The 14,968-nt window shown below is 40.5% G+C and overlaps 2 protein-coding genes across 11 annotated transcripts in view; one reads left to right on the forward strand and one right to left on the reverse strand.

The window, feature by feature from the left end:
- KLHL25 (kelch like family member 25) overlaps positions 1–14,968 on the reverse strand; it is a 665,168-nt gene that overhangs the window by 391,142 nt on the left and 259,058 nt on the right. The window lies entirely within an intron of this gene.
- Positions 1–14,968, forward strand: part of AKAP13 (A-kinase anchoring protein 13) — a 333,498-nt gene that overhangs the window by 128,780 nt on the left and 189,750 nt on the right. For 8 of the 10 annotated variants that reach the window (XM_084969374.1, XM_084969377.1, XM_084969375.1 and 5 more), the window contains exons 3-4: positions 1,477–1,624; positions 14,416–14,712. In XM_084969374.1, coding sequence (XP_084825500.1) covers positions 1,477–1,624; positions 14,416–14,712 — 445 coding nt within the window. Of the gene's footprint in view, positions 1–1,476; positions 1,625–8,747; positions 8,845–14,415; positions 14,713–14,968 lie in introns of those variants that run through there. The other 2 variants (XM_084969384.1, XM_084969383.1) reach the window with 2 other exon arrangements.

Consider the following 14,968-nt stretch of genomic DNA (forward strand, 5'->3'; position numbering starts at 1 on the left):
AAAAATGCTGTAAGTAATGAGAATTCTCTCCCCTATTTAATGTTAAAATGGCCTGGCTTTCTCAAAATTGGATTTTTCATAGTGCATTAAGATTTACACAATGCTTAACCTCAGTGCTTTAAAATCTTTTGTTTATGGTTACAGCATGAACTAATAATGTTTATGATTGGGAGAATGGTAATTAGGGCCGTATTTCATACAATAAATTTAATTTAGCCACTGGCTTCAATTTTTAAAAATTAATGTATAAAAACTGCTAAAAGAAAGTGCAGATGAAGGACAGAGATGCCTTAACTTCTAAATAGTTGCAAAGTCATGGGCAGAGTTAGTGGCACAAAATTAATGTCGATTCCATGGGCTTAATGGAGCAGTGGATAAAGAAAAGTAATGATTCCAGATGGTCAGGAAACACAAATTGTTGGAAAAGTGACCCTCCCATCCTGATAGATTAAGAATATTATCATAGGAGTTCCTGTTATGGCTCAGTGATTAACGAATCCGACTAGGAACCATAAGGTTGCGGGCTCGATCCCTGGCCATGCTCAGTGGGTTAAGGATCCGGCGTTGCCATGAGCCGTGATGTAGATAGCAGATGCGGCTTGGATCCCAAGTTGCTGTGGCTGTGGTGTAGGCTGGCAGCTGCAGCTCTGATTGGACCCTTAGCCTGGGAACCTCGATATGCCACGGGTGCGGCCCTAGAAAAGACAAAATAAATAAATAAATAAATAAATAAATAAAAAGATATTATCATAGACTGAGAGGTGAGTATGTTTCAAGCGTTCTCACATATTAGCTGTAGGAGGAGAAAGTATTATCTCCATTTATACAGTCAAGGAAACAGATTTAGAGGATTTAAGTAAAGTCTTTGTAGATGGAGATAAACCCAGATTTGTCTGGAACCCAAGCCTATACTCTTTGCAGCCTACCCCTTCCAGGCCAGCTCTGTTGGAGGCTCTCCACGTTTGTCAGAGGATGTGTGGACTTGGCAGTAATTTGTGGGATGTAGAAGTTAAAGAACTATTGCTGCAGCTGGAACACAGAGGTTAAGGGGCACTCTCAGTATAATAAGGATGTAACTATTTAATATACTTCCTCCATCCTCTCTGCCTTATTTTTGGATTTTCCTGGAATTTTTACAGAGCTTTCTTAGGGAGCTCTTTTACATTCTTCTAAAAACTTCTTCAAGTAAACATACTGTTATCTCGATGGTTACTGATTTGTCTAGCCACCCCCAGTGAAATGTAACCTTAAAGAGGACATCTTCTTTTCAGGTTGTTTTGTGTTCTCAGTGCCTTAGATACTTTCTGGAACATAAATGCTCAGTCAGTGTTTATATTTGTGTAAACGTACTAGAATGGGCACAGTTTAGATGATTTTCCCTTAAATTTGATGTTCCGAAAAGAGAGGACCCCCCCCCCACACACAAAGGAACCTTACTAATTAATGTAAACTGGCTTTATTCTCCTCCTTTCCTAGGGTGATTGTGTTGTTACTGTACTGCTCGCTGAAGAAGACAAAGTTGAGGAGGATGTAGTTTTTTACTTGGTATTTTCGGGTTCCACCCTCCATCACTGTACAAGTACTCGGAAGGTCAGTTCTGATACTCTGGAGACCATTGCTCCCGGTAAGTATTTGAGTGAAATCGTTACTTCAACTTTACTTTTATTCTGTATTCATTAGTATAGAGTGATAGGAAAAATGAATCAGAGTGATAGAACTATTGTTAGATCTTTTTAAAAATACATTTTAAAATAAAGTATTTTGCTTATTTCTTGCTTGTTCCCCCCAAATCTGAGCCTAACCAGAAATAATTGAAATAAAATGGTGTCATAAATTGAAGGCAGTAATTAGGATCAGCAAAAATATTAATTTATTGGAATGTTGAGGAAAAAACACATTTGGAAGATAAAGGTTCTCATGTGGTTACTATGATATGACTGCAGATTTGATTCTGAATACCATAGTGACAAAAGCAAAGGTGAAACACAGTTGGTAAAGCATTCCTCAGTATCTGTGAGGGAAAGACTTCAAAAATCTTCTGTAAAAGTTCAAGTTTCCCCTAATTAACACTTATGGTTCCTGGTGAAATGAATACTTAATAACTGTTGTACTTATAAGTTTAACAGAATTAAAAGGAAAATGCTTACTTATTAAAAAATCTTTACAAAGTTATTAAGTCATTGCTACTTCCACCAGAAACAACTGATAAAACTGATGACCATCTCTTGACCTATCTCAGGCATCTGGAGGTGTATTGATTCGTGTTTGGAAATGAACCTTGCTTCAAAGTTAATAATTGACCAATTTTGATCAGAATACAAAAGAGGGAACCCTTAACTGTCAACTGTGTTAACAGTTGAACCATTTGCCCTTAGAGAATAAACTGATTTTAGTTCTTATTGAACTATTTCCTGTTACCAGTGTTTCTATATAATACTGATTCTACTTTGTTGCAGTACGTGTAAAAAGAGATTAGTTTATGAAGCACTTTAGATATCTGGTCTTGCTGGTATTGGATTAGATTGCCAGTTTTTGTTGCTGTGCCGTTTTACGTAAATAACTTCATGTCTGATACCTCTAAATCCTGGAAATTATATCACATTCAGGAACTGAGATTATGATATTTGAAAGTTGTATTTATCCTCCTACTTGACAAAAGTGGGTTGAAAATATGGGATTTTAAGATTCTTGTTAATAAGTCTTTTGTATATTTTTCACTTTTGGGGATAGAAAATTTAGCAAGGAGTTCTGGGTATGTACTGATTTTTAAGAGTATTAAGCATCCTTCTCTGAAACTGAAAGCTCCAGTCTTGTTTCCTGTAATGTATATCATGTCAGAAAGGCTGATCTGGAGCTTGAGGTCCACTTTCTAGCAGGTGCCACTGAGCATCACCACTGTAGACATTTACTGTGTATGGGGGATGGTGAGAAACAGCTACTCAATTAGGCAGGGTCAGTCAGTCCCTGACTGTGCTCTTTATTAGAAAGGAAGAGAGGTAATTTTGATAAACTTATCTTTTTCTGAATTAAAAATGCTTCAAGAGTTTAAAGTGTGTGTGTGTCTGTGTAGCATATATCTAGAGAGTGGGAGGGAGCATATAAGTGGATATGAGGAGAATGTAAGAGGAGGGACAGCTATTACAAGGATATAGCCCTGTACCCTCACTTCATCCTCTGGCACAAGTACCAGGAGAGTCCAGCCTCTTGGTGGAGAGGATGCGCCTGGCACCTCTTAGACCTTCAGTGGCAAGGTACTTAAATGAAAGTGGGCTGTAGGTAGTCACTCTCCTGGGATCCACAAATCCATTGCACTTGTTTGACAGACAGGAACTCTAGGTTTGTACCAGATCCTTGTATACTGTCCCCAGCCTACTGTTCTGAACCCTAGTTCTTTTGCCTTGCTTTTGGTCTGACCTCTTTAATATATGTCAGTAACCCCCCCCTTACCAGCCCCACCCATCTCTGGGTATCCTTTTGTACTTATCAATTCTGAGTACCCTAATCCTGCTGACCCCAGCCAACGAGAATGAATATTGTATTCTGCTGTTCCCCTGTAATTTGTTCGGAATCCTCAGTAATCATCCCTGACCCATTTGATTGGGGTTTGGGGGATGAGTCATAGAAGCTGACTTCTCCTAATTTTCCATTAATCAGCTCTTCTCCCCTCAAATTATGATCTTACGTATTTGCCATATTCTCACAGCCTGTCCCCTTTGCCCCTGAGTGGCTTGAATATTCTGCTAGCCCCCTGATTTCGGTCACGCTGTTGCATGAGGTCCCACATCACAACAGAGGTGACAAGGATTAAAGTCCTTGAAAAGACCCTCTTGTACAAACAAGCAAGCCAAATGAAGAGTAAGGCAACACGTAAGCCTTTGATACGTATGCAGGGATACTAGTGAGCCTCTCTTCTTGGTGGAGTTAAGCTCTGTTGTTCTTTTGAAACAAAGGAGATTTCTGAAGGGCCATTACTGATCTAGTCATCATTTGCGAGACTTCTGTTCACTTGTCTTTTCAATTGCTGTTTGGATTGATTCAGTAGTTGTGGGAGGTGGTGGTGAGTAGAAATGGGGAGATTTGGGGGGGGTTAAGGTAGTTTTGAATTTCTTGTTTATATCATGGAGTTAATATATTTGTGTAGAATTAAACTGCCTTAAAAATCTGGGGAATTTCTTTGACTTGTTCCTTACTTTGCTTGAGGTGTTTACTCAGATCACCTTCTCAGTGAGGCCTTCCCTGATCTATCCACCTTATAAAAATATACAACTGCCTCCTCTTCACACTTGCTGTTCCCCTTCCCTGCTTTATTTTTCTCCATTGCACTTTTCAACTTCTAACGCATTATATTTGTGACTATTTTGTTAACTGATGTATTCTGAGAAGGCTTTTTCTGTGAATTCCTACTGCTTGATGGGACTGTGTTTCCGCCATGTTGAAACTCATTCTGGTTCTCAGAAGCCACACACACCCCCCTTTCTTTTGAAAACTGCAAAAGGATTCTCTGGCTTCTTGAATTGAATTTTCAGCTTGGGGGCAGGAGTCTATTCTCTTTACAGAGCTACCTCTGATGATTCCTGTACATCAGTTAGCAGTGTTTTTGTTTTTTTTTTTTTTGTCTTTTTTTTTTTTTTTTTGTCTTTTTTTTGCTATTTCTTGGGCCACTCCCGCGGCATATGGAGGTTCCCAGGCTAGGGGTCGAATCAGAGCTGTAGCCACCGGCCTACACCAGAGCCACAGCAACTCGGGATCCGAGCCACATCTGCGACCTACACCATAGGTCACGGCAACGCCGGATCGTTAACCCACTGAGCAAGGGCAGGGACCGAACCCACAACCTCATGGTTCCTAGTCGGATTCGTTAACCACTGCGCCACAACGGGAACTCCAGTTAGCAGTGTTGATAGGCTTTGGTTTCCTGTTTGCTGAGGGCTGTGTCAGATTAGTCCAGATTCCTCATGGAAAGTCTGTACTTGTCTTGGGCATCCCAGTTACTGGGTAAGTGTGCACAGTCTCTTGGCAGCAACTGCTGCTGGGAGAGATGCCCCTGTATCCTTTCTGTTGCTGTGTGAGGCTGGCCCCGCAGTTCCTGGTTGTTTTGCTCACTATGGGAAGAAAAAGGGCTTTGTGTCTTGATCTTGTTTTTAATGTCATGTTTTATCTAGCTTGTTGGCTTTGATTTTTGAGTTCTCCTTGTGTTTTACTGTCAGTGTTCTGTAACGTTTTAGTTTTTACTAAAACTAGATGATTGATTGACGTCCTAAAGACAGTCTGTATCCTTTTATTATTTGCGTTGGTGGGGAGATGAGACTTTTTTTTTTAGATGACGCATTTCTTAGTAATCACCTCAAAAATCCCTCCTTGGCTTTAGATACAGAGATTATAGTCCATTTTCCCCCTTTTTTCATATTTTCTCACCCTTTTGCTTGTTTTCTGATGAGAAGCTTACAATGAGTTAAGTATGTATATTTAGTTATAAAGAAATTGCAAAGGCTTTGTTATTGTTGTTGTTGTTGGTGTCGTTGTCTTTTGTCTTTTTAGAGCTGCACCTTCAGCATATGGAGGTTCCCAGGCTAGGGGTCCAATCCAAGCTGTTGCTGCCGGCCACTGCCACAGCCATAGCCACGCCAGATCCAAGCCGAGTCTGCAGCCTACACCACAGCTCACGGCAACACTGGATCCTTAACCTGCTAAGCGAGGCCATGGATTGAACCTGAAAACTCATGGTTCCTAGTCGGATTTGTTTCTGCTGTGCCATGATGGGAACTCTGTAAAGGCTTTTTAAAGTAATTACTTCTTGCCTTCCCACCATAGAAAGCCTGTAGACATAATAAGTCTCCCCCTTTTAAAAATGAAATTATATTAAGTGTAGTAACATCTTAGGGCACAGTTACTTGGAGGCTTTATGAGCCTTTGTTTTTTATGTGTGTGTGTTTTGTTTGTTTGTTTGTTTTTCTGTCTTTTAGGGCAACACCCATGGCATATGAAGATTCCCAGGTTAGGAGTCAAATCGGAGCTGTAGCCTCCGGCCTACGCCACAGCCACAGCAACGTGGGATCTGAGCCACATCTGTGACTTATACCACAGCTCACGGCAACTTCAGATCCTTAACCCACCGAACGAGGCCAGGGATCGAACCCACGTCCTCATGGATACAAGGTGGGTTCATTAACCACTGAGCCACGACAGGAACTCCTTTATGAGCCTTTGAATTGTTTGACTGCTTTACAGTGAGCATGTTATTAACACACATAGTAATTTTTAATAAAAGCATAGTGAAGACTTTGAAAACAGTGTCTTCTCTTTTGAAAATAAAGCTGTATCTTTGTGTAATTAACACTAGACAAAGACAAACAAGTTTTATAATAAAATACTTAAAATATCTATGAATTGGTTGATTTAAGAATATAATTTGCTGTGAAATACAGCCTGATGTGAAAATATCTCTCTAAAGAGAAAAGGTGTTGCCTTTGTAATAAATGAAAATAAAATGTCTCTGTTTTCTTCTCTTCATATAGAATAAATCTAACCCCAGATCTCATTTTAATTAAATAGCGCTTTTTCTCTAGAGTTGAGGCTGAGAGGTTTTCTTTAAAAGACTATAGAACTGGCAAGTAGCATAAGTATATCTGAGTATCCTTGGAAGATAATTCTTGGGGGGGATATGAGGTTCTCTCTTACTGTGCTCATTTTCCTTAAATAAATGTGTGTTTAGACCAAGCACGTATTAATTGTAGAATGGAAAATGAGACAAGATTTTTTGGTAGATGCTGTCTACAATTTTTGTGAAAGGCTTTAGTGCAGAATTTTTCATAAAACAAAATCTTTTTCTTCTTCAGTATTGTAGAATTCACAGCAAGAGTTCTTATTTGACGGAAAAACTGTAAACATTCGTTGACCCCAAATTTGACTCATCTCTTTTGTATTTTTCTTTTCCATTTCACTCATCGGAGACAAGGTACTATATAAAGTAGATCTGTTATCAAAATAAAAAAAGAAAAAAATATATTTTGCATCATCAGAAGTCCTTTGGGGCCTAATTAAAAATCAGTGCTTACAGCTCAAGTCTCAGCAAGAAGTCCTGTGGTTTCTAGCAAGCAGCAGATGTCTAGAGATTGTCAAATCGACTAACATGTTTGAAAAGAAGTTCTTGGTTTTTAACTGGACTGATCAGAGAATTCTGGTGCCCTCTCTCTCTGCCAAAGGGATCAGTTATTTTTTTTTATTTCTTTTTTTTGGTTTGTTTTTTGTGATCAGTTATTTTTTAATGGGTATTTTCTAACCATCTCCCTATTCTAAAATACTCTTTCTATAAAGGCTATCTCTAGGCAGACATGGTTTGATGTTTTAAAAGACTTAAATTACTGTTCCAGTGCTAGTCAGTATATATAGCGGCTATCCTGGTAAAACATACTAAGAAGGGAAGTGTATCTGCTGTCTACTGTCCTTTTGTAATGCCTATATGGAAATTGTGGTATACCTCATCACTTGGGATCTATAGGCACAGCCCTAGAAATGAGCACATGCATTACAGTAGGGCCAGTATCCTCCCAAGGGGTCAGAATTGGTTCTTGGGGGAGGGGTTAAAAAGTCTTATACTTTATATATAAAGCACAGGTATGTGTGGTATATCTGTGGTGTTAAAATTTTATGGGTCGGGGTGGCAGATAGAGAAAAACCTTTGAAAAGGCTCCTTGGGGGTTGACAGTGAATAAAAGGTTGAGATACACTGCCTTAGAGTAATAAGCTGGATTATTACAGGTCAGATTTTTCCTTAACATTAATTAGTCCCCCCCCCCAAATGTACATGATTCCTCTGTCAGCTCTTTTTCTCTCTCTACTTAAATGTTCCTATATACACTTTGTACATATACCAGATTTTCACATCTACCTTTAGACCACTGAAAACTATAGCAATAGATGAATACTTTTGCACATAACCCTATCTCCTATTAAAGTGTGAGTCTGAAGACTGAAAATTTCCTTTAACCCTACATAGTCACTTCAATGGGAGGAAAAAGACCAAATTCTTAAATACTTTGATGCCAAACTGAGGTAGTAAAAGGCATTATTTTTATATTTTCCACCATGATTACTGATGGAGCCTTTCTTGTAGAAGATGATCAGATGGGACTGGGCTTGGCTGGCCCAGCAAGCGCTTTCAAGGTTCGTTTTTGGATAGTTAGTGAAACAAAGTCCCATTTGTTCCATCCTCAAAAGAGAAGGCCAGGATGGGATGTATGCCACTTTTAGCCTAATAGGAAATGAAGTAATTCTTGGGTCATGCTTTAGCAGCTTTGTTTATTTGCAGCAATATTTCGTTTCCATGGGTACGGGTGCCTCATACAGTGATAAGGAGCCTCAAAAAAGCTCTCTGACCTCAGGAGCACACACCTCCTGACCTGTGCGCTTAAAAAAGGTTTGGATTAGATACTTTTAAGAGGACCATCAGCAGTTAAATTTTTGGTTCTCATGTAGGTGCTCCTGCTTGTGCTTTGTTTATATGGCATTCTTCCCCTTGCCTTTATTTTTTTTTGGTTCTGCAGTGTCTAAGGGCAGTGTATAGCTCAGAAGCTATGTTGGGCCCTGCTGCAGAAGTTCTTGGTAGAGTATTAGGGATGTTTTCCTTGAGTCACCTGAACAGGAGCATTTTAGTAGCTAACAATCATAATAAAGTACCAGTTTTAGATGCTTGATTTATGCCAGGTGCTTTGTGTACAGCCATCTCTGATTTTTTTTTTTTTTTTTAGCAATCCGGAAGGCTAGTGGTAGTCTCATTTTGCGCACAAGACACACAGGCTTCAGGATCGTGTGTTTTTCAGGGTAACTAGCCTGTCTGCAATGGAGGTGAGATGCAAACCTGGTATTTTCTGATTCTGTGGCTAATTGTCAGCATACCTCAGGGCTCCTTACAATTCACTCAGTTAGGGTCAGATTTCCTACCCCATAATTTACTTCAAATTTATGTTTTAAATCAACTGAACCTGGTTGTGGGATAAATTCAGAAGTTAGTTTTGAAAAGTGGAACTAAAGTTTAGCCTCTGTTTCTTTAACCGTTCATCTCTCTCCTCCCCTGTGTCAGTTCTCTTGGGGGTATTTCCCTCAGAAGAAGCTCAGGAAAATTTTCAGAACTTCCTCTTTTAAAAGGACTTGTGATTATTATTTTCTTTCTTTGTTACCAGGAAATTTAGTGGGAAAGAAAAACACCATGGAACTAGCTGAAAACCTTACAACTCCTCTTTTGTTTTCATGAAAAAAGAAGTTAAGTTGTAGTTGCTATGTCAAATCAGATATGGTTTCCCATCCCCATGTTTTTGCCCTAAAGATGTAGACATCATTGATTCCTTGCATTTCGTCTGTACAAAGGCAGGCATAAGACTAATGGTTTCTGAAAATATCATGTCTCTAGAGCTAATTTATGGTAGTAAGAGATAACTATGTGTGTAGATGTGATTTCAGTTTTATTAATGGTCCATATTAACCTTTGTGTGTTTTTTTTTTTTTTTTCCTAGATGCTTTATCTGAAAAGTTGTAGGGATTAAAATATAATCCTGTGGACCACTTGAGCCTAGTAGAAAACCTGAATGTGAGAGAGTGTCTCCACCAGCCTCATGTGGTGGATTTCCAGACGGTAGAGTGAGGCAGTTTGTTCACAATCAGTAGTAACTCTTCCAGTTTACTCAAAGTTTAATAAAGACTGAGCCAGGAAACCCTCAGTTCTCCTCTTCTCTTTTAACCCTCAGTTTTTCTTTGGAAAAAGAAGCCTGTAATCATACCAAACAAATTCCAGATTTATGGCACATTTTACTTAGGATGATTCATAGTTTCTCCTTTAGATTGTGAGTTCATGTCTGAAGGGAAAATATTGGGGTAATGATTGGCTTCGTCTCCTGGGTATCTGTTTCATGGCCTTTTCTGACATTCTGCCTTCTGTAATGCATGGCATTGTTTTAGTTCCACATAAATAGAGCAGACAGTAGCTCACTCATCGACCCATGTACCTTCTAACAAATGCTGCTGAAGCAGCAGAAGGAAATATGCATGCTTATGCTGCTCAGCACACGTGCACACACACACATAGCCATACTCCCAAATCACTTACTATTTCTGCCCCTCTTGTTGTCTCCACTTTGTCCTAGCCAAGTAAAGAGTCATTTTAGCAATTCGATATAGATTTCTTTGCAAAGACATTACTCCTGCTCTTTCCAGTTTTGAGTTGGGTGGTGTTGCTTCACCATGGCTTTTAGGTGTGTGTGTGTGCATGTGCGTGTGGAAGCTGAAGATCTGGGCTATGCCCTGAACCCTGTGTATACACAGGAGGTGGTTTCACAGAGCAGTGATGTTCACTTTTAGTGGCATTGTGACTCTCTTTCTGGCTCAAGCTTTCATGTGTCTCACCTTTGCACAGGCTTGGGAAAGGAGACAAGTAAGAAGGAGTAAGAACTGTTTGGATAGACTGAGCAGTGGATATTATTATTTTAGGTTAGTGTAGTATCTCTTCCAAGACTGTTTCAGCTTTGCAGGTAGAATTCAATTTGAATCTCGCATTATTCACATTCTCATCACTGAATTGTGAAACTTGTAATTTTAGTGTTTATTGACATGTATTCATATCTACCTCAAAGGACTGTCAGGAGTTTATAAATCAGCTTAATCCTGAAAAAATGGGAAATGTTAAAACAGGTGAGATTCATGAATGAGAACCACAACCATCTTAAGTACACTCATCTCTCAGTATCTGCAGGGGAATTGGTTCCAGGACCCCCACGGGTGCCAAAATCTGCAGATGCTCAAGTCCCTTAGTCGGCCCTCCATATCCGTAGTAACGTATCTGCGGATTCAACCAGCCATGGATTATAAATACAGTAGTATATATAGTAGTATTGGGGCGGGGGGAATCCACGTGTATGTGCGGTTCAGACCCGTCTTGTTAAAGGGCCAACTATAATTATTCTGACTGAAACACATACTGTTACGTCTGTCCATCTGTCTGATTTTAACTGGAAATGAAATGATGCTGTGTATGTTGTTGTGGGTGACAGTATTCAAGAATTTGAGAGGAGTCTTCTAAATTATAGCTCTTCACTTTACAAGATTAGGATACTCTGTCGATTTAAAAGTGTTAGAGAAGTTGCATTTACCTCAGGCCACATAGCTAGGAAGTAACAAAATAGATTTGAACCCAGGTCTGTTCTCACTCTGATCATCTAGATATAGCCTTGCTAATGTCTTCCTAAAACTGTCTCTTGCAGTAGTTACTCTATCCCTTGAACTTATTCGCTGCTTCCATTTTTATATTTTTGGAACCATTTCATATTCCTAGAATCTCTTCCTTAGTTTTTCTCTCTCCCCCGCTTTTGCCTGGTAGAACCCAGAACCTGTAGTGCCAGAGAAACCGTAGAGCCTGTAGAGGCTGCTCCTCATGCTGTACCTCAAGTGGAGGCCCAGGGAAGCAGAGGTGATCTGAGGTCACGTAGCTTAAGAGGCATATAGCCAGGGTTTGAACATAGTGTTTTTTCTTCTTCTCCCATTGATTCTTCTATGGTGCCCTTATTTCCTCCCCCTCCCCCCCCATGGCTTGTGGAAGTTCCTGGGCCAGGGATCAAACCCATGCCACAGCTGCAGCAACGCCAGATCCTTAACCCACTGTGTCGACAGGAACTTCCCTTATTTTCCTCTTTAAGCCTTCTTATCTCCGTGAATCTTGGGTGAAGGGACAGACATGAAAGCAAGGAAACTTGGGTTCAGATTCTAATTGTGCCACTTTGGGGCTTTATTACCTTGGGAAAATTATTTAACATTTTGTGCCTTGATTTCCTCATCTGGCAAATGAGGATAATAATAATAATAACAATAATATATATAATATTAAATATAATAAATAGCTACTACTTAGGGTTGTTGTGAGGAGTAAATGAACTGTTATTTGGAGAACACTGAGAACCGTGCCTGGCACAGAGAAAGTATTAGATAAGCGGTAGGGAGTAAGTAAGTAGGTAAAGATAGGCTAGGACAAGGACTGTGTTCTGAGGGTTATGTGAAGAACCACTGGGGCTGGAGAGTTGGGAGCAGAATGCCTATCAAAAACTGCCACCTCTCTGGGAAATCTTCCCATTTTTGCTCACATGTGAAATGCACTGCTTTTCTCCCATGAGTCGCGTAGTGTGTGTTTCTCCAGAACCCACCCCATTTTGCAGTGATCTGCAGCTTGTTTGATTTCTCCCCATAGACTGTAAACCTCTGGAGGGCTCAGATTCACTGTGATTGGCCCCTAATCATAGTGCCCTGGGCTTGGCAGATGTCCGGATGTGAGTTATTAAATGTTACAGAACCGTTTTAAAAAAAAAAAAAAACCACTACTTTCTGTCAGAAAAATACCTCTACTCCCTGAATCAGTTGACCTGTTTCTGCTGACATTTTCTTATGTAATTAGGCTGACTGCCCTTAAGATTTTTTTTTCTAATTTCATTTCATGTAATTAAATGTGTAAATTCAACATGTTTATTGAATTGAAACACATACGTGAGTATACGCACATAGCCACACACCTGGGCATGCCACAGGATGCTTATGGTTTCCAAAGCCTTCATAGAAAGAATTCAACTTGGAGGGCACTGGGTGTGCCTGGTGGAGTTAGGCGTTTGTATGGAGACTGAGCTCGGTGGTTTGAGAACCTTTTATTCTTGCTTTGTAGTCATGCTGGCTTGTCATTCCAAAGATTGGAGTATTGGGCTCCTTGCAGACAGGGGTGTAGTCTTTACCCCTCTCTCCTTTATTTATAAGCAATGTGTTACGGAACTCTGGCATCGTGATACAATAGGCCATGACCTTTGGCATATGACTTAAATTTGAATGATGGATTCTTCTTCTTTATATCTGTGTCATCTTGGGCAAGTTACTTCTTGAAGTCTCTGTTTCCTCATCTGTAATGCGAGGACACTACATACCTCATAAATTTGTTGTGTAGAGAAAATGACATGTCAGGTATGTAGTAGATTCTTGCTTAGTAACTACTTGTTACCACCCTCAGATTATACAACAGGGAGAGATTTCTCTCGTTACAAAACAAAGTGCTTAAGGAGGCCCCTGGGGGAAAAGTATGTGGAAAACCTCTTTACTCGTTATTTTCGTTGGTCATATGGAAAAAGTGATTGTTTTCTCTCTCAAAGACAATAGAAAGCCTAGTTTTGTTCTGTCTGTTGTGAAACCTCTGTTGGCCTATGTCTATGGTCTGGAAAGTTGGATTTAGGACCTTGCACCTCACTCCAGATTTGAGAAAGCGGTCTCTGCATGTGGGTGGGGGTCAGGGCAGGCGGGTACTCAGGTGCCTGCAGTTCATGAAGCAGAGCACCAGGGGGCGCACCTCAAACAGACGCCATGTTTTTTCTTTCCTCATCAGAAAGATATTTATGAAGGAAGTGATGATGTTAAGAGCATAGTTCCAGCTAGTTGAGATCAGTGCCTGCAAGTGGAGGAAAAAAGTGTTTTGATGAATATATTCTGCATCTTGGAAATACTTAATTCTGTGAGGCTTTTGAAAACCCAGAGAAAGGCTGATTTTCCAGGAAGGCCTCCCCCATGGGAACAGTGCTTTTGAACCTTTCTGATCTTACTCAAGCCCTTAGGGATGGCATGAAGCTTGCTGCCTAACGTTGCAGCTCATGAGGTCTCTCTCTGCTGCTCTGTGCAGTGGACACTGCAGTCTTTGGCAGACTTTCTTTTCCTAAACCAGGCCTCCAGCCACAGCATTGTGTCATTCCTATGCAGATCAGGCTATTTCATTGAAGTCCTCCCTATGTAACAGAAAGAATGTGTATTTGAGAGCAAAAGTTATTTTATGGGCCTTGAAGTGCTTAATAATAGTAAAACAAAATGAAATCATTTTGTACTTTTCAAAGTGCTTCATCATTTCATCAGTTGTACTTGGATGATAATAAGGCAGGTGTTGGGGAATCTACAGTTCCTGCCTTGTAACCTGTGTCAGTGACTTTTTCCCCAAAGGTTTTCAGATCCAGTGCAGTCCCGGAAGCATTAGACTTCCCACTGTGTTTGAGGCCTTACAAGATTGTTGAGCTTTCTTTCTTTAGTTTGTTCAAATTGAACAGCTGTAGTTCAATGTATATTGAGATTTTCAGAGACTGTTGTTGCCAAATGGTATGCCGCAGGCATGGTAGCGACTGCAATACAAAGTTTTTTGCTGCTTAATAGGGTAACCATTTCAGAGTTGCAAGTAACAATTTTTAAAAAGACCTGGAAATGGAAGGTTGCTGTCAGAGCTCAGAGGAAGGAGGAGATTCTTTTAGGAAGGGGAGTTTGTATGTCCCACAGGAAGAGCAGAGTGGTACTCCCCCTCCCAGTATCTTCTTCTCAGGAGGACGACTCTAATCCTGTCTTCCTTGCTATGCATGTTTCTTTTAGGTCATGACTGCTGCGAGACAGTGAAGGTGCTGCTCTGTGCTTCCAAAGAGGGCCTGCCTGTGTTTGTGGTGGCGGAAGAAGACTTCCAGTTCATCCAGGACGAGGCCTATGATGCAGCCCAGTTCCTGGCAACCAGTGCTGGAAATCAGCAGGCCCTGAACTTCACCCGTTTCCTGGATCGATCAGGGCCCCCGTCTACAGACGTGAACTCCCTCGATGAGAAAGTTTCCCTGGCCTTCAGGCACCTGAAGCTGCCAGCCGAGTGGAATGTGTTGGGGACAGATGCAACTTCACATGGTAAGGACTTAAATGAACCACAGTCTTTGGATGGGGCTGCTTTTATATGGTGATTGTCTTCACGTCTACCCAGTGGCTGAAGAGATTTTTGTGGTTACTGTAGCAAAATGTTAGTCCTGTTCTTGCAGTGAAGTGACCCTAGAGAGAGCTTGCTGTCCCTCGTCGTCAGCTTTCATTTAAAATAGTGAGTGGCACATCGCCTTTCTCTGGGTCTCACCTGTAGAAAGAGACTTGTCCTTCATGAGGAGAGTACCAG

This window comes from Sus scrofa, chromosome 7, assembly GCF_054392235.1.
Source record: "Sus scrofa isolate SSC_HxYL_T2T_F1_AM1 chromosome 7, Sscrofa_HxYL_maternal_Yorkshire_Landrace_v2.0, whole genome shotgun sequence".
Taxonomy (NCBI): Eukaryota; Metazoa; Chordata; class Mammalia; order Artiodactyla; family Suidae; genus Sus; species Sus scrofa.